Source organism: Rhopalosiphum padi, chromosome 3 (genome assembly GCF_020882245.1).
Source record: "Rhopalosiphum padi isolate XX-2018 chromosome 3, ASM2088224v1, whole genome shotgun sequence".
Classification (NCBI taxonomy): domain Eukaryota; kingdom Metazoa; phylum Arthropoda; class Insecta; order Hemiptera; family Aphididae; genus Rhopalosiphum; species Rhopalosiphum padi.
Window position 1 is genome coordinate 57,285,885 of NC_083599.1, and position 16,041 is coordinate 57,301,925.

Genomic DNA, 16,041 nt, shown 5'->3' on the forward strand with positions numbered 1-16,041 from the left:
GAACGTATGTTGGCGGGTTATCACGACTGACGAGAATCAACCATGGTTAATGGTATAAATCTGTAATTCGATCATTACGGTAAAAGTCGAACCGATAACACTATCAATTGTACGTCGTGCCGAATGCCGTAAGGAAATGATAAGAATTACGAACGATGTGAGACCAATAATTTGTTCGTTTGTTACAAGTTACAATTAATTTTGAAAACTTGATGAGACGTTCGTCCTACTGGGTACTTAGCGTTCTATTGTGTACCCGGCAATCGAAACTCGGGCATTTTGCACCGTGGACACCGTAAATCGATTTCTATGTCCAGTGATTGACTACGATGCAGCGCGTCAAAATATTAACCTTAGGGTTATCCCGGAACCGTTGGAAAGATCCGTTTGGTGCCCACACGGCTATGACAGATTGGACACGTCGGCGAAGGGTGCATACGTCGTGCGCGACCTTTGAGTTCCATGAAAATGATAAGCGGAGCGGCTACGACACTGGGTTTGAGATCGCTGAGTCGCGCACCGAGAGAATTCGCCTGGGCCTGAAACAGCTCAAAAAAGAAATCAAATTATGGAAAAAAGAAATAAAAGAAGTTTTGATCAGTGACCCCATATTCGATTATAGAGCAGGTACCCATACTGTTAATTGAACAATTTTTGACAGTGATATAATTGTTTCTTATATTAATTAAAATACCAAAAAAAATATATATTAGTCCTTGTCACAAAAACCAACTTTTTTACTATATTAGAATATAATATAATTTTTAATGTTTCAGGTGAAGTGGATGTGTTTTGGAGATTTTACGAAGAATCTTCCTTGGATCATTGGATTGTCACTAGTGATAGTGATCATGCTGAAGGTTTTAGTAATTGTGAATTAAAAATAAGCCATCAGGGTTATGGGCTCTTTCATGGAAACCTATGTTCAAGAGTCCCAAAGGATGGAAGGATTCAAAATTCTGGTTATTGTAATATGATAACAAAACGAGTTTCGGTAAAATTTTACATATTATATTATATATTTTTTTTTAATTAGTCAACAATTATGTTATGTTCATATTTAAAACCATTTTCAGAAATCTTTTCAACGTGATAGTTTTTTGGACTGGAGTCCTTATACACATCTTAATTTACGTTTAAGAGGCGATGGACGAAGTTATTTAATAAACATACATGTGTCTGGACAGTTTGATATTATGTGGAATGATGTATTTACATTTGTGCTTTACACTCGAGGGGGGCCATATTGGCAAACCACAAGAGTAAGTAATAATAATAATTCAATTAACAAATAGGTAATCTACATTTTTACTAAGTTAATTTTAAAGTACATGTTAAACATGTTTTTAATTTAGTCTCTATAATATAAATCAATTGAATTGTGAAGAATTGTAAAGTTTATGATTCATTTTATTGTTTGTAAATTGAGTACCTATAGTCGTTTATTTGTTACTAATGATAATCAGTATTCATTTTGTTGTTATATCAAGATGGTGAAATGAAAAAAATGGTATTTTATGAATAAATACTTTTATTTAACTTAGAGAATAATAATACTGTATTAAACCAACGAAGTCGCTTTACTATTACTATGATATTAATATTATAATTTTATTACTAGTTTGCTATGAGTTGACATAAGTGTGTTGCTTACGAATTAGTTGACATTTTATTTTTACGAATTCATATAATATCATAGCACAATAATAGTTATATTATTAAAAATAATATTTCCAATGCATTTTCAGCTTCTTTGATCCACCACCTCTATATTTTACCATGCATTCGTCCAGCCGAGACTTAGTATATAATATATATACAGGTCTTGATATGCTGTGCAATTAGAATTAGTGTTACATCTCAAATTACCGGACTTAGTTGAGTCGTTGGGCTGCGCTCTAACATCACCACTTGCTATCTGAGTCCAAATCCAAAGTATTAATTTAATTAATTTCTTGGGCAGAGTTATTTCACTTTGTCCACAAATTTTATTAAAAGTATATCAAACACTTATATTTTTATATTTAAATAAACAATAAACTTATTAACCTACCACTGTTCACTTCATTTCACCAATCCTCAGCTCCTCAACTCAATGTACGACCGACCAGCGTTTGCAGAGAAGTCATTACAAGTGTAGTGCGAGCACCTGAGGTCATTATAATACCATATAATAATATTTTATAAATTTGTTGATGCAAAGATTTTAACTTATTCTGATTATTTCTAATTAGGCTGAATGACCAAAATTTGTTAATGTGTTCTGAAAATAAGTTTTCAATAAAACTATCTCATCTGTTCCTCTGTTCTAGCATTTTATTTTTAGGTGCCATTATTAACAAAAATATCTAAATTGCTTTAAATTTGTTTAAGGCTTAATTATACTTTTAATATTAAATAATTATACAAACATTAGTCTCTAAACATTTTTTATAAATTAATTTGTTGATCTAAAGTTGTTAATTTGTATATTGTGTTTAAAGGGTTTGTAGGAAATTGTTCAATTTCTCTGATAAAAGATTATACTTTAAGATCTAGCCAATTTAAGCTCTTAATAATATTTCAATAGTTGGGAACTATGATTTATGTTATTAAGGATGCTTGAACGTTTTTTCAATTTGCAGAGCTGTTAGTGCATTAATGGCTCTGTAAATTGTCGTTACTGGACATGTACATTGCAGCTTGAAGGTCCAATTTCGGTTCAGTAACTATCTACAGATAGGTTAATAATATGATAATAATTAGAGTAGAAATTAATAAGCATAATTAAGTTTTTATTTGGTTTTGTTAAATAAATTATATAATTTATCCAGTAATTTTGGTTAAAATTAGATAACAATTGTTTTATACAACACTGCATTTATTTTACAGACCTATTAACTCCCGTATGTGTTGTCTTCGTCTTACAAGTACGTAACATAGCAAATTTATGCTCAGCAGATCACATTTAGCTCCGTTAGTTTAAAAATTTGAGTGAATCGACCTTTTATGAAACTTGATCGTAAGAACATTATCTGTGTTTGTTTGTTAGTTTTTTACAATTATTAAGTTTTTAAGTGAGTTATGAGCATTTTTAATTTACGCTATGTTATATATGCATAACTTGCTAATAAATTTAACTACCGTAAAAAACCAACATACAAACACAGATAATATTTTCTTACCATCAAGTTTCATAATAGGTTGATTAACTCTAATTTTTAAACTGACGGAGCTAAACGTCTAAATTTGCTATATTACGTACTTGTAAGACAGAGACAACTCATGCGGGTGTGACGCTCTCTTAAAACTTGATAGAATGATTAAAATTGAAAATAGTTAATAAATTTATAGACTTGTCTTTATGCGGCTCTCCATAGGAATATTATTTAAATAAAATAAAAAAATAAGCATTTTGACTTAAATGTTATATTAGAAGTTATAATTCTAGATTCAACCATCACTTTACCCTGATTATGTCTTCTAAACTAAATTTTTGGTTTGATTACTAAATTGAATCATATTGTTTTCCTCTTTAGATAAACATCTCTGTATTATATTATAAAAATATTACAAATTTTAAACATCTGAAATTGGTTGTTTTATTGATTTTTATTTTAAATTTCATGTATTGCTACAATTTGTATTAATACTTTTAATTAATTTTGATTTGAGAACAAATTGATGAAAATTAACTAATATGTAATATAACTAAAGTTATGTTTGTAAATTATGGATTGTATAATTTGTCCGTTATAGTTTTCTATATATAAATTTTCTATTCAGTATTCAACTACTATATAGATTAAATAATAATAATGCAGGATTGCATAATAATTTATTATTTATTTATTTTTTAGATACCATTTTCAAAATTCTTTTTTGCCAGCAAAGGACGGATACAAGATAAACAAGCACCATTGCCATTATATAGAATTACTCATTTTGGTATTACTGTATCAGATAAAGCTGATGGCCCTTTTCAATTAGAATTGGATTATATAGGCGCTGATTTTGATCCTGCCCATCATGAAGAGACTGCGTATGAAATGTATGAAATTAAACAAAATTTCATTGTTGGAACATAAATGCATAACTTGTTATAATATTAGTTTATAGATTATTTAATATTTATGTTTATGTAAACAATCTTGTTACACAGTAGTTGAAATTTAAACTTATAAATGGTTACATTTTAGTTTTTTTTTTAATTACAAGTGAGATGATAACTATATGAAATATATTTTTATTAAAATGCATTTGAAACATCAGAAAAGCATAGTTTGTCTAACTCTAAAAGCTTATTAAATATTTGGACGTCGCCCAATTGTAGCCCAAAGTAACCATTTTACCTTTTTACCTATCCCGATTGCGGATCATACATAATAGGTAGGAAATACGTATTTTGACATAAATATAACTATCAATTATACACAATTCGCATTATCACCAATACTCAGCATGGTAATTTGGTGCTGCCCTAGATTTAACTTCTATACAACCTTAAACAAACAAACATTTTGTGGTTATTTAGTTACTAAATTTTAGTAGACACTTATATTGATGATGATTCTGCTTTTCCTCCTAAAATATGGGCTACTTATAGTTCCAGTATGTATTTGACAACGATGCATGTGAAAGTTTCCATTTGAAATTAAATGCATTATCCAAGTACATTTCAATTTTTGGAGACTTTTCAGGAGACAACTAATACAAACAAATTAATAAAAAAAATTTATACAAACCCAGATAACAAAATTAAACAATTTGAAAATATCTAATTTTAATTTTTAAAAAATAATGAGTTAAAAATCTACCTCTAACACTATAATTATATTACTATTTGTTGACATATTAATTGTATTTCATATATTATAATCTCAAATACAAATACCTTCAAATAGTTCCAATACAGTATTTAAAAATTTTAAATATTAACTTTATTTTATTAATTGTAAGCTATTTTGTGAACCAATATATGTTTGGATGCAATCGGGATACTTATATTTGGAATAAAATACGACTACCTGAATTTGGGCCACAATCGGGCAACTCCGAAATATTTAGCTTACTAGATTAATATAACTAAGAGTTTACAATACAATTGTAGAACAATACTTTTCTTTAACATTTTTATTGAGTTTTCTGTTAAGTAATAATGGGTAATTGAAATAATAAATATTATAATTTATTATTTCAATGGCAGCAGCACATATGTGTATTATTTATACTATAAGATAAAGCGTTTTTAATTTTTCATCAAAACCTAATGATAAAATATATTCAAATTTTCAGTCAAAATTATTAAAATATATGTATGTATTAAAATTGGTTCTAATCAGACAAACCTATATACTTGGTGTAGTATATGAATATGAGTGTAAAGACACACAAAGGTTAAAAAACTATATAATTTTATAATATAATATACTACAATTATTTTATTTTCTATAACATGAAAATATTTAATAAATCTTAAGTATGTATTGTTTAAGAAATAATCAAAAAATAATTTTAACGATTTAGAATATTATTTATTAACTCACATTTTGTTTCTCGTAAAAGCATTTATAAGAGGACACCTCTCGGGATTTTTTCAGTTACAAAAACACGCTCACTTTTATTGATAATAAATCGTTCAGAAGTGACTTGAGAGCTAAAACACCAATTATAAAAATGAAAGAGACCAATATTTTTGAAAGTACCTCGGAGTCTTATTTTGAAAAATTAATTTCCTAAAAAGTTACAGTTGAATAAAAATTCTAAAAAAATTGTTTTCTAATAAACGATATATTGACTAATTGACTATTGTATTAGTAACAACGAAAAAAGCTCTGAGGCTCAAGGTGCCCTCATATATATTATTCTCTTTCATTTTCATAATAGGTGTTTTTGCTCTCAAATCACTTCTGAGCGTTTTATTTTCATTCAGTGACTTTGTTTTAACAAGGCAACATTTTGCTTTTTAATCGACTAGTGATGCTCCTAGCGGTGTAGATTCCAACATTATTGGTTGTGCACTTCTCTAATCTATTCTCTTATACCAAAACCACGGCTCCTAATTTATTACCGTGATCAAAACGCCATACGTATTAATAAAAATAGCATCGTTGAGGTTCCAGGTTCTATCATAAAATTAAATTATTTATTCTGTGTTTCCATTATAATAATCTGACAACAACATAGTGTATTTATTATTATTTATCAGAAAATGAAATAATACTATATAAAATATAAATACGTAGGTAATTAATATTAAATTTATTATGACAGGAGTCAGGTAGAATATTATTCTGTATTTCCGCTGAAATAATCTAAACTTTACAATTATTGTACCTACTGTGTCATATTAAAATTTTCGAATTATTTATCATTACTTTTGAGTATTATTTTAAACTATCATATTTATTTTCACACTGTGTTTATATTACCTACGCGTTTATAATATAATGTATAGCTATAATAATAATACGTAGATAATAAAATAAAAATTAAACTTATATACAATTTAATATTGGTCATGGGAAATAAAAAAAAATAAAGTACCTACCTATCATGTTATTGTACATTTGTACCACGTACCTACATTGTTAAAAATTAAAATGGGTAACCATTTGCTCAAACGTTGAAAAGTCACATTAAAAATAAAATGTAAGTAGAATTTATATTATTATTAGGTATAGATGCAGACGATGCAGTACCTTCTAAAACCATAACCATATACTATTAAATTATAATATACTTTTTTAATTTTAGTAATCGGAGTAATCGGACATTGGTTGACTTTTAATTTGGTTTTAGAGAAAGGAGTTGATTAATTTTATGTAGTAGTTGTGCTGAATCAATACAGTTGAATGTTGATAAAGAATCAATCATAGGTCATCAATCATTCCGGTGAAGAACGATTCCGCATAATTTTGAATACAACGTTGCCATTTCGATTACAAAATATATATTAATAATATATAACATAACATTTTTGTGCTTTAAACGATGAAAATAAAACTTTTAGAAAACATGATTTTAGTATACATTTAGTTTACAACTCGTTTTTTTCGTATGACATCAACATTATCAAATACCTATTCAAATACCAATTTTCAAAAGTCCATCAATTGAATTTTACAGATAAAGTATTAGATAAATGGCAATTACGGTTACGTTATCTCCATATTGACTTCATATTGAGTTCTTTTTTAAAAATGATCGGTTCACATGTACAAACATACATAGGCGTGCGCACGGGGCGAGCTGGATGTACCCCGGCTCGACTGGAATCTTTTTAGGGGCATAGTAAAATTTCAAAAAAACATGCATTAGGTATGTATTAATATAATTTGTAATTCTATTTTTAACTTAAAAAATATACAAGTACTTATGTCTAGCACATTAATGTTGTATGCTCATTGTACATACAACTTGATTATAGGTATATACATAGTATACAATTTTAAATTAACAATTATTACAATTAAAATGTATATGTACCTAGTATGTTAATGTGTCAAAAAAAATTAGGGGCACTAATTCTTCCAGGCTCGGCCAGAAATTAAAGTCTGCGCACGCCTATGCAGACATAAAGTTAATTAGTTCAGAGTGGGGAAAATAATTAGCATTAATAGCATTAGCCATTAGTATATTTATATAAGTACAGATTTGTTGGGCATCGTAAGAAATACGGTGTTCTGAAATGGAGGTATTCAATTAATAAAAATTGTATCTACGGCTCTCATTTTTTCTGCACCTGAAAAAATTCTTATTTGCAACGTCGCTGGCAGCCATAATCATGATTCAGATTTCAAGAATTTGTACTTTTTACTGATAAACCAACTAAAATAAAAGAAAAACTTTAATTTTTTAAAATTACAATTTATAATAAGAGCAATCAATTGTATGAAAACATTGCATTTAAAATTATGCGGAATCGTATATATTCGTATAAAATATGGCATTTGCAGAACCGTGTATGTATATCAATATGGTTATTAAAATCTACACGATTCCGCAAATTTGCGGAATTTATTGTGTTATAACCACTCATTCAAACTATCGCGTTTATTTGTTCTTATATATGCATGCTATTTTACATTCCTATATTAATTTGTTTGTGCTTACTTTAATTTCATAACACTTGAATTGTAGAACTTAGTACTTACCATAGTTGAAGAATGCCATTTTTCCAATATTTTCTAAATATTAAATTATCTCAATTATGCCTAAATGTAAATATTGCTAATTAGTGATTAAAAACTATATATTTATACATATTTTTTAGCAAACAGATAGTTTCAGTAATTCGATTTTCGACGATGGAATAAAAAAAAAATAAAGAAAATATTTATGATAATGTTTAATAGATATACACATTCATAGATAAATTATTGGTAACTAAATAAATTAATTGAAATATTATATGTATACATAAAATACAAAGAGCGCCTATAATAAATTCCTACAATATTGATTGAAATTTTGATTTTTGAAAAGGACTGTACGTTGCAGAAGTATTACACTCATAGAAAAAATATACAAATCCTATAACTTTTAATTACCTATTCCTATATGCTATACAATCAATTATGTTTAAGATTGCAGAACTTCAAAAAAATAAAAGATTAACAAATTAAAAATCTCGGTTTCGACTGTTTAGAGGAATTAATAATATATATTGAACATCTTAATATACTATGAGTATTTCCATATAAAACTAACAAATGACATTAATAATAGGTACTTATATCTAGTACTTACGAATTACGATATAGTCGATGTATAGTATACTATTATACTAATACTGTAGTCTGTAGTCATAAGCCATAGTAGTGTTAAAAAATAAAAGTAATACTTATATAATAACGGATGGTATAAAATTAATAAAAAAAATGGTAAAAAAAATTATTTATGGTGGATTTGCATATATACAATCCATCATAAACTTACAAAGTTACAAACAGCATCAGATTCAGATGGAAATGTTTCCAAGTCATCGGAAAAATTTCTGGTACATTAACTACCATTAGAGGAAAATATAACTATTTACAATGACATTTTGTAATGTAATTAATTTATAAATATTAAAATATATTTATATATACAGGTTTAAAGAATCCGAGCTTAGATGTAGCACTTTATCATGCTGGTGATATACATACTGGCATTGTTGAAAAAGTAAAAGAAGAAATAATAATTATACAAGAATTAATGTCGTACATACCTAATTAATAATATTTTTTTTAAATTATTTTTTGTTCGGACTTTTTTTCCGCAGACTTGTTACTGTTTACCAAGAAAGTTAGGAAGTTAAAAAAAAAACAAACATTACAATAAACAATAAAAATATAGCGTTGATTTATAATTTTCTAATATGTATATTTCCAGTATGTATTAAAACCATCGTATAGTATATTATAGGCATATATATAATATCATAATTATTGTGACTTATAGGCATGTATACAGAGGGAGTTTGGGGCTCACCCCCCCTCCGAAATAATTTCGAGTAACGAGGAAAAAATTGTTATATTATGTTACGACACAATTCGTATTGCTAAATTTTGTAAACCTCCACGCCCCCCGAAATTTTTTTTCGTATACGTGCCTGGTGACATAGACACACATATAGGTACTATTTTAAATGTATAGGTATAATAACGGCTACAATTTAATGTAGTTTAAGCTAATTTATTTTTAATTTAATTTTCAATCATTATTAAGTTGTTTTTTTTCAGTATTTTGATGCTAAAATAAGTATGAAAAATATTATCGCACGAACACGTAACGTTTTCATGAAACATTTATATCATATAGATAGATAGGTATTGTAGGTAAACACTAAGGGCCAGCTGTACCGTCTCCGATTAAAGTTAAATTAAAAAGATTACAGTTTAATCGGCCGAATTAGCCCGGCTAAAATATCTGTTATCAGTGATTAAGCGTAATCGGAGTTTAATCGGAGACGTACACAACTGGCCCTAAACAGATAATGGACAAAAGATTTAATAATATCGGCGGGAATTATAATAGCATTGAGTATAGATAGTATCTCCTGTATCTCGAACTCTCGACCGTACCGATTCTATGAAAGGAGAAACGGTACGTACATCTTGTCACACTAGCTGGTTCTTGCATTTGTAACGGTTAAAACGATCGGTTGGTTTTTGTCGGCGCCCGGCGGCGGTAATGTTCGTGCATCGGACAATTTCAAGTGTTTCCCAAAATGATGGAAAATATTACACGAATTGTGCGCATGGCAAAATTTGACAATAACATTTTAGTCCATGATGACAACCACATTGGTACCAACGCCGAAAAATGTCTCAAAACGAAAAACGTCTGATTATAATATAATATACATATATATATATATAATATTATTATTATTATATTATAATATTATAGGTCTATGGATTAGACCACGATTTAAGATTTTTTAGTACGGTTGCCCGACGAATCATTATAAAGTGTCTACCGAAATCACTATTAAAAACAGCTGGAAAATGCACTACTAGCGCTTGAATGTAATAGTGGCTATAGCCTACAAGCTCAAATACCGTGCTGGCGGGCTACTATTCTTAAATCATGATCGGTACACATCATTTCGCAAGCGCTAGTGTACAATATTCCAGTTCTTTTAGTTATTGAATTTGGTTTAAAACGTTCTTATCATTGGTCGTCGGGCAACCACACTATTTTAAATCGTGGATTAGACAAACGTGCCGATGCCAGATCGCCATATTGGTTAGTGCGTTTCCAGTGTCCAGTCGTCCATTGACAAGTACCTGTTTTGTTATTGTTATTATTGACTTATTATTATCGATCCAAATGATCTAGTGCTGGTAAACAGATATCGCGTCCCTTTCGTAGTTCCGTCTCTACTGTTCTCGTGTATACCTATTTTTTTTTTTTTATACCATACTACTTAAACCATTTTAAAAATGTTTAAATGTCCAAAGTGTACAGTTACGTTTACACGCAAACAAAATTTAATTAAGCATTTTAAAGTACACGATAGAGTCTGCCACAGCTACCAGTGCGATAAATGTATTGCAACGTTCAAGACCCAGTTTATGTTGTCACGACATATAATGAAAGTCCATAGTATGTTCATATTATTTAATTTAACATAATTTAGGTATTGTTTTAATTTATTAATTTTAAATTTAAAATTCTATTTATTTTTATTTATTAAATAGGCATTGTTTACGCCCCTGCACATAGAAAATCCAACAATGTTGAGGCAACTCCTCAAGTTAATATTCCCCATATCCCAGCTGAACAACATATTGATAATTTTTGCTCGGATGATGACATTTGTGTGACAGCTTTGAATGAATTTGAAAACACAGACTTGTATGATACAAGTCAAGGTTAGTTTATTGCTTATTGAAGTATTATTATAGGCAAAATATAGGCTAATTAAGTTTATTTTTTCAATCAAAGATCCTTGTACGTCTGCAGTTAATGAAGAAATAACTTCTACTGCTAACAGTGTTAATAATAATGAAATCAAAAAGAATAATATACCTGCATGCGATCAATTGATTACGGGACATAGTGAAAACTTACACAAAGGGTAAGTAAGCATAGTATTTGGATGTTAAATTTATTTTATGTATAATATATTTAAATTTTATATCTTTTATTACTCCTAAAAATAGATCTACTCTTAGAGAAATTTTTAAAGAGTATAAAGAGGTGCATAACTCGCATACTAGAATGTTTGATTGGGTATCACGTGCAGCATCATTTTCATATCAACATAATTTAGAGTTCTGTGTTTTGGGAATTTTAATGATGGATACACTTGCTGATAATTTAACTCCCATAGATGAGGCCATAGTAAGTTGATTTACATATACACACACACACACACATACAGAAAAATATCCTAATTTAAATATTTAAGTTTAATAATTTTACTTAATCATATTAGATACAGATGTTGCACCAAGACGCATTCATTGTTATGGAAAAGATTCAAAATCATGCGCAATACTATATATTCATGCAGTTAATATATAGCCACAGAAGAATAATGGATAACATATCTAACGATCTCAAAAATCAAATCAAAACTAACTGGATGAAAAATACATTCAAAGTACTAGAATATTTTGGTTTTACCTATGATACAGCTAAGTTTATGATAGAAAGAATAGAAAAATTGATTATTATGCCGTAAATTTTTATGAAAAACTTTTTATTTTAACTACAATCAAACCTCTATTTAACAAACTTAATGGTTCTTTGAAAACAATTTTTAAATAGAAGTTTCATTAGAAAGAAATAATAATTTTTTTACTACAAAATTAATTTTTACTGTACCAAATGTATGTATATATTTAATAATATTTAATAATAAATAAATAATTAGAATAATTTACCTAGCAGTAGTGCAATCTATATTAATATTAAATTTTTTAGCAAGTTATAGTGTAAATTAAAAATGCTCAGAACTCACTTAAAAACTGAATAATTGTAAAAAAAATCCAACATACAAATACAGATAATGTTCTTATCATCAATTTTTATAATAGGTTTATTCACTCTAATTTTTAAAGTAACGTAGCTAAATGTGAGAATTCTAGTTAGAATTATGCTAAAATAATATGATAGCAACTATAACACAGATAACTTATTTAAAATTCTTAAGGTTTTCTCACTTGTTCAATTGTATGATACAATGTCGATAATAGAAATACATAAAAATAAATCTAATTTAAAACACCCCAATAGGAAAATACAAGAAGTACCACTGATGATAATTTAATTCTAAACAAACCTAGTACTAAATTGACGGAACATTTTTCAATAAATTACTATATTATCTTAAAATTATTGAGAATAACTCAAGATTCGAAATTATAATAAAACAAATGAATTTGCAGTTATTTCCCTAACAGTTCCATTATTATGTTATTAATTATTAAAAAAAAAATTCCCTATTTCTCATTAACTTTGTTAAATTATTATTAATTTTTTTATAAATCTAAATTTTTAAGTGTTGCTTACTCATTAACATTATTTTAATAAGTTATGAGACTTGAAATTGTGAACTCTCTGCTTCCAACATAAGCTTTGCTTAAAGAGAGTAGGTATCAAACAATATATTAATTAACGTTATCTTGTCAGATGTTTTATGTAATATTATTGTTTTTGATTTCAAATAAAAAAAAAAATGTATGTATAATAAGTATTAATGAATTAACTAAAATACAAAAACGACTATTGACTTAACTATTATTTATTATTTAAGTAGATTATATTTATGGAGATTAGGGTAGAGCTTAACTTCAAATGTAAATTTAAAAAAAATTGTGCCTAATTATTTTTTTATAATTTTATGACTATTAATATTTTGTAAAAAGTAATTTATATTGATGAATGTTGAGTTTAATCTTTAAATATATTGACTGCACAGTTACATACCAAATTAATTTGTTTATTTTTTTTCTATGAAGTTTAATTTGTATATTGTATTTGGTTTTTGAAGAATTAATAGTTTGTACCTAACTAAATTTTCATGTGTGATATTATTACTCTAAAAATTATCATAAGCCAATAAAATAAGTCAAAGTGAATTATATAACATTTATCTAAAGAATTGTGTACAGTGTGTTAATTTTTAAAGGTAACACAACATATTTCAGTCCAGTGACTTCAGATTGATATGGAGTTTTAAGCATTTAAGGGTTAAGATAAATTTATTTTTTTCCCCAATTTTTTTCTTAAAAAATAAGAATGTAAGCAAAAAAAAAAAAAGAACGAGAAAATGTTTAAGTTTAGATGAACACTACGGTTTTTAACGCACAACGATAACAGGCTTCTTTGTTTCAACACAGGTTGCAGGACTGTTGACACATATATGGACAGTCTATTCAAACGATGGAACGGATTCCCACAAGTGACGAAACATAAATATTGGATATGAGGACGAAGTATTATAAGATGTATATATTATATATTATATATATATATATATTACTATTACAATATTTATGAAAAAAAGGGCGAGAGATATATACAAATAATTAGTTATAAAGAGAAAGAGTGTTCATAAATTATAAAAAAAGAAACAAGGTTAGAAATTAAGTGATTGAAATTTTACAATAATATCAACATAAAAAACAAAACAAGATGTTGACATCTGCAAAATATTACGTAGATTAAATTATTCATTCATGATCATCAGATACTGATAATTCAGACAACAGGTATAAGACATTCAGCACTTACTTGATAAAAAATTATGTAACATGCGTGTGATCGCATTTTTGAGTAAAAAAAAAAATTTTAATAAATATACATCTAGATATATTATATGCTGAAGTGCAGTCTGTGTACAAACATATCATGTCAATATCAGTCATCTCAATATCGCAGTGGTGTATTCAAATTCTAGTAAAATTTCAATCAATTAAAAAAAAACTAACCTTAAAAATATGTTCATAAAAAAAAATCATTATTAAATAAAAATGATTGTAATTTTGTCTCCGTCATAAGTTAGAATAGTTTTTATCCCGAATAATGACCTCAATGGCTCAATATATTACCTCTTTATTATGTTTAGGGCTGTGCGATTATTTAATCGGTTATTTGAATAATAGAAAGTTTATAAATGCTAAATAATACTCATATAATTTAGGTCAATGAAGCAAATGAGCTGAGACAACAACATGTCTTAGATACCTATTAAAGAGTATCAGAATGTGAGAAAAGGGGGCTCTTCTGAAATTCACGGTACGGATAAAGTACTGTGATCAGAGAACGAATTTATTTTTAATAAAGATATACTGTTGAATTTATATTTTGTTTGTGTTTATTTAAAGTTTATTTTACATTAGTAGTGTTAGTATATAAACGACAGTACGAACATAACAAACTGTTATTACTATTTAAGCAGTAAGCACTATTACTTTTTTTGTAAAGCACTGTTCACACGGCCATGTACGGCAGAAGAAGGAACGGGCAAACGTGTTAATCTGACGCACCGACGAGTCGGCGTAGGCACCTAAAAAAAATATTGAAATAAATTTCTATTCGATCAAAAAGGAAAACTTTAAAAAGATGTGTTACAATTATAAACTACAATGATTTCTGAAGATTTAGTACGCATCGACTAGTGTTGCTTAAAATTTATATAAATCAATAGTACCTATAATATCTATATACATACACGACTAAATAATAAATACGCAATAATAATATAAATAAATGAGACTATTAGCAATAATGAGCGCAGTAATTTTTAACTGGCCGATTTCGGGACATCATCTAAATTCGATATATTTAGACGCTATGCACTGTTATTATTTTTTTTATCGGAATATTCGTTAAATACACCTAGAAACCGATGATTAATATAATTACTATTATAATTATAATTTTAATAACATATTATATGATATAATATACAATATACATACACGATTTAATGTTTTTGCGCACGGCGGAGAAAGCCTCTTGTTATTTTTGTTTTAATTCATAAATTAATAACGGTAGAGAGTATAGAGACTGGAAATTTTCGCGAAATATTTGTATCATCATCTTCAAAACTCAATTTAAAACTTACATTTGGAGTTGTATGCGCTATTTAAAGACATTTAACTTTTTTGTATTCAAGTAAAACATTTTGAAAAATGTCTAAAAGGTTATACCATTTTTTTAAATATTAAAATTACCTTAGCACAATTGTCTTTTACAGTCGTTTGAAATTCAAAAGTCTATCACACGCTGTAACATAATATTATATTATATATATTATACACAGAAAAATGACTAAAATACATCACAAGTGCAACGTAGATAATTAAATACTTATACATGGTCGAATCGATTATAGGCATACATAAAAAAGAATTATAAAGTGTCAAATATACATAAATACATTGTTAGTTCGCGTGAATGTGCTATATTATATTTACATTAAAATACATAAGGCGCAATCGAGATGTTTATTTGATTTTAATAACCATTGAAAATAGTAAATACATTATTTATACTTTGTACGGACTACAATCAGGAGTCGACCAAAAAACTATAAGATCTCCGAAGTCTTGTCTG

At 27.4% G+C, this 16,041-nt stretch overlaps 2 protein-coding genes across 2 annotated transcripts; both read left to right on the forward strand.

The window, feature by feature from the left end:
* Positions 1–128: 128 nt before the first annotated feature.
* Positions 129–4,238, forward strand: LOC132924452 (complex I intermediate-associated protein 30, mitochondrial). The gene is made up of 4 exons (XM_060988781.1): positions 129–627; positions 777–994; positions 1,077–1,262; positions 3,840–4,238. The coding sequence occupies exons 1-4, from the start codon at positions 330–332 to the stop codon at positions 4,065–4,067; spliced, it is 930 nt and encodes a 309-aa protein (XP_060844764.1). The 5' UTR covers positions 129–329; the 3' UTR covers positions 4,068–4,238.
* A 6,236-nt stretch (positions 4,239–10,474) lies between these two features.
* LOC132925223 (uncharacterized) lies at positions 10,475–12,160 on the forward strand. Its single transcript, XM_060989635.1, has 5 exons — positions 10,475–11,076; positions 11,172–11,345; positions 11,419–11,551; positions 11,637–11,817; positions 11,912–12,160. The coding sequence occupies exons 1-5, from the start codon at positions 10,914–10,916 to the stop codon at positions 12,158–12,160; spliced, it is 900 nt and encodes a 299-aa protein (XP_060845618.1). The 5' UTR covers positions 10,475–10,913.
* Positions 12,161–16,041: the final 3,881 nt, after the last annotated feature.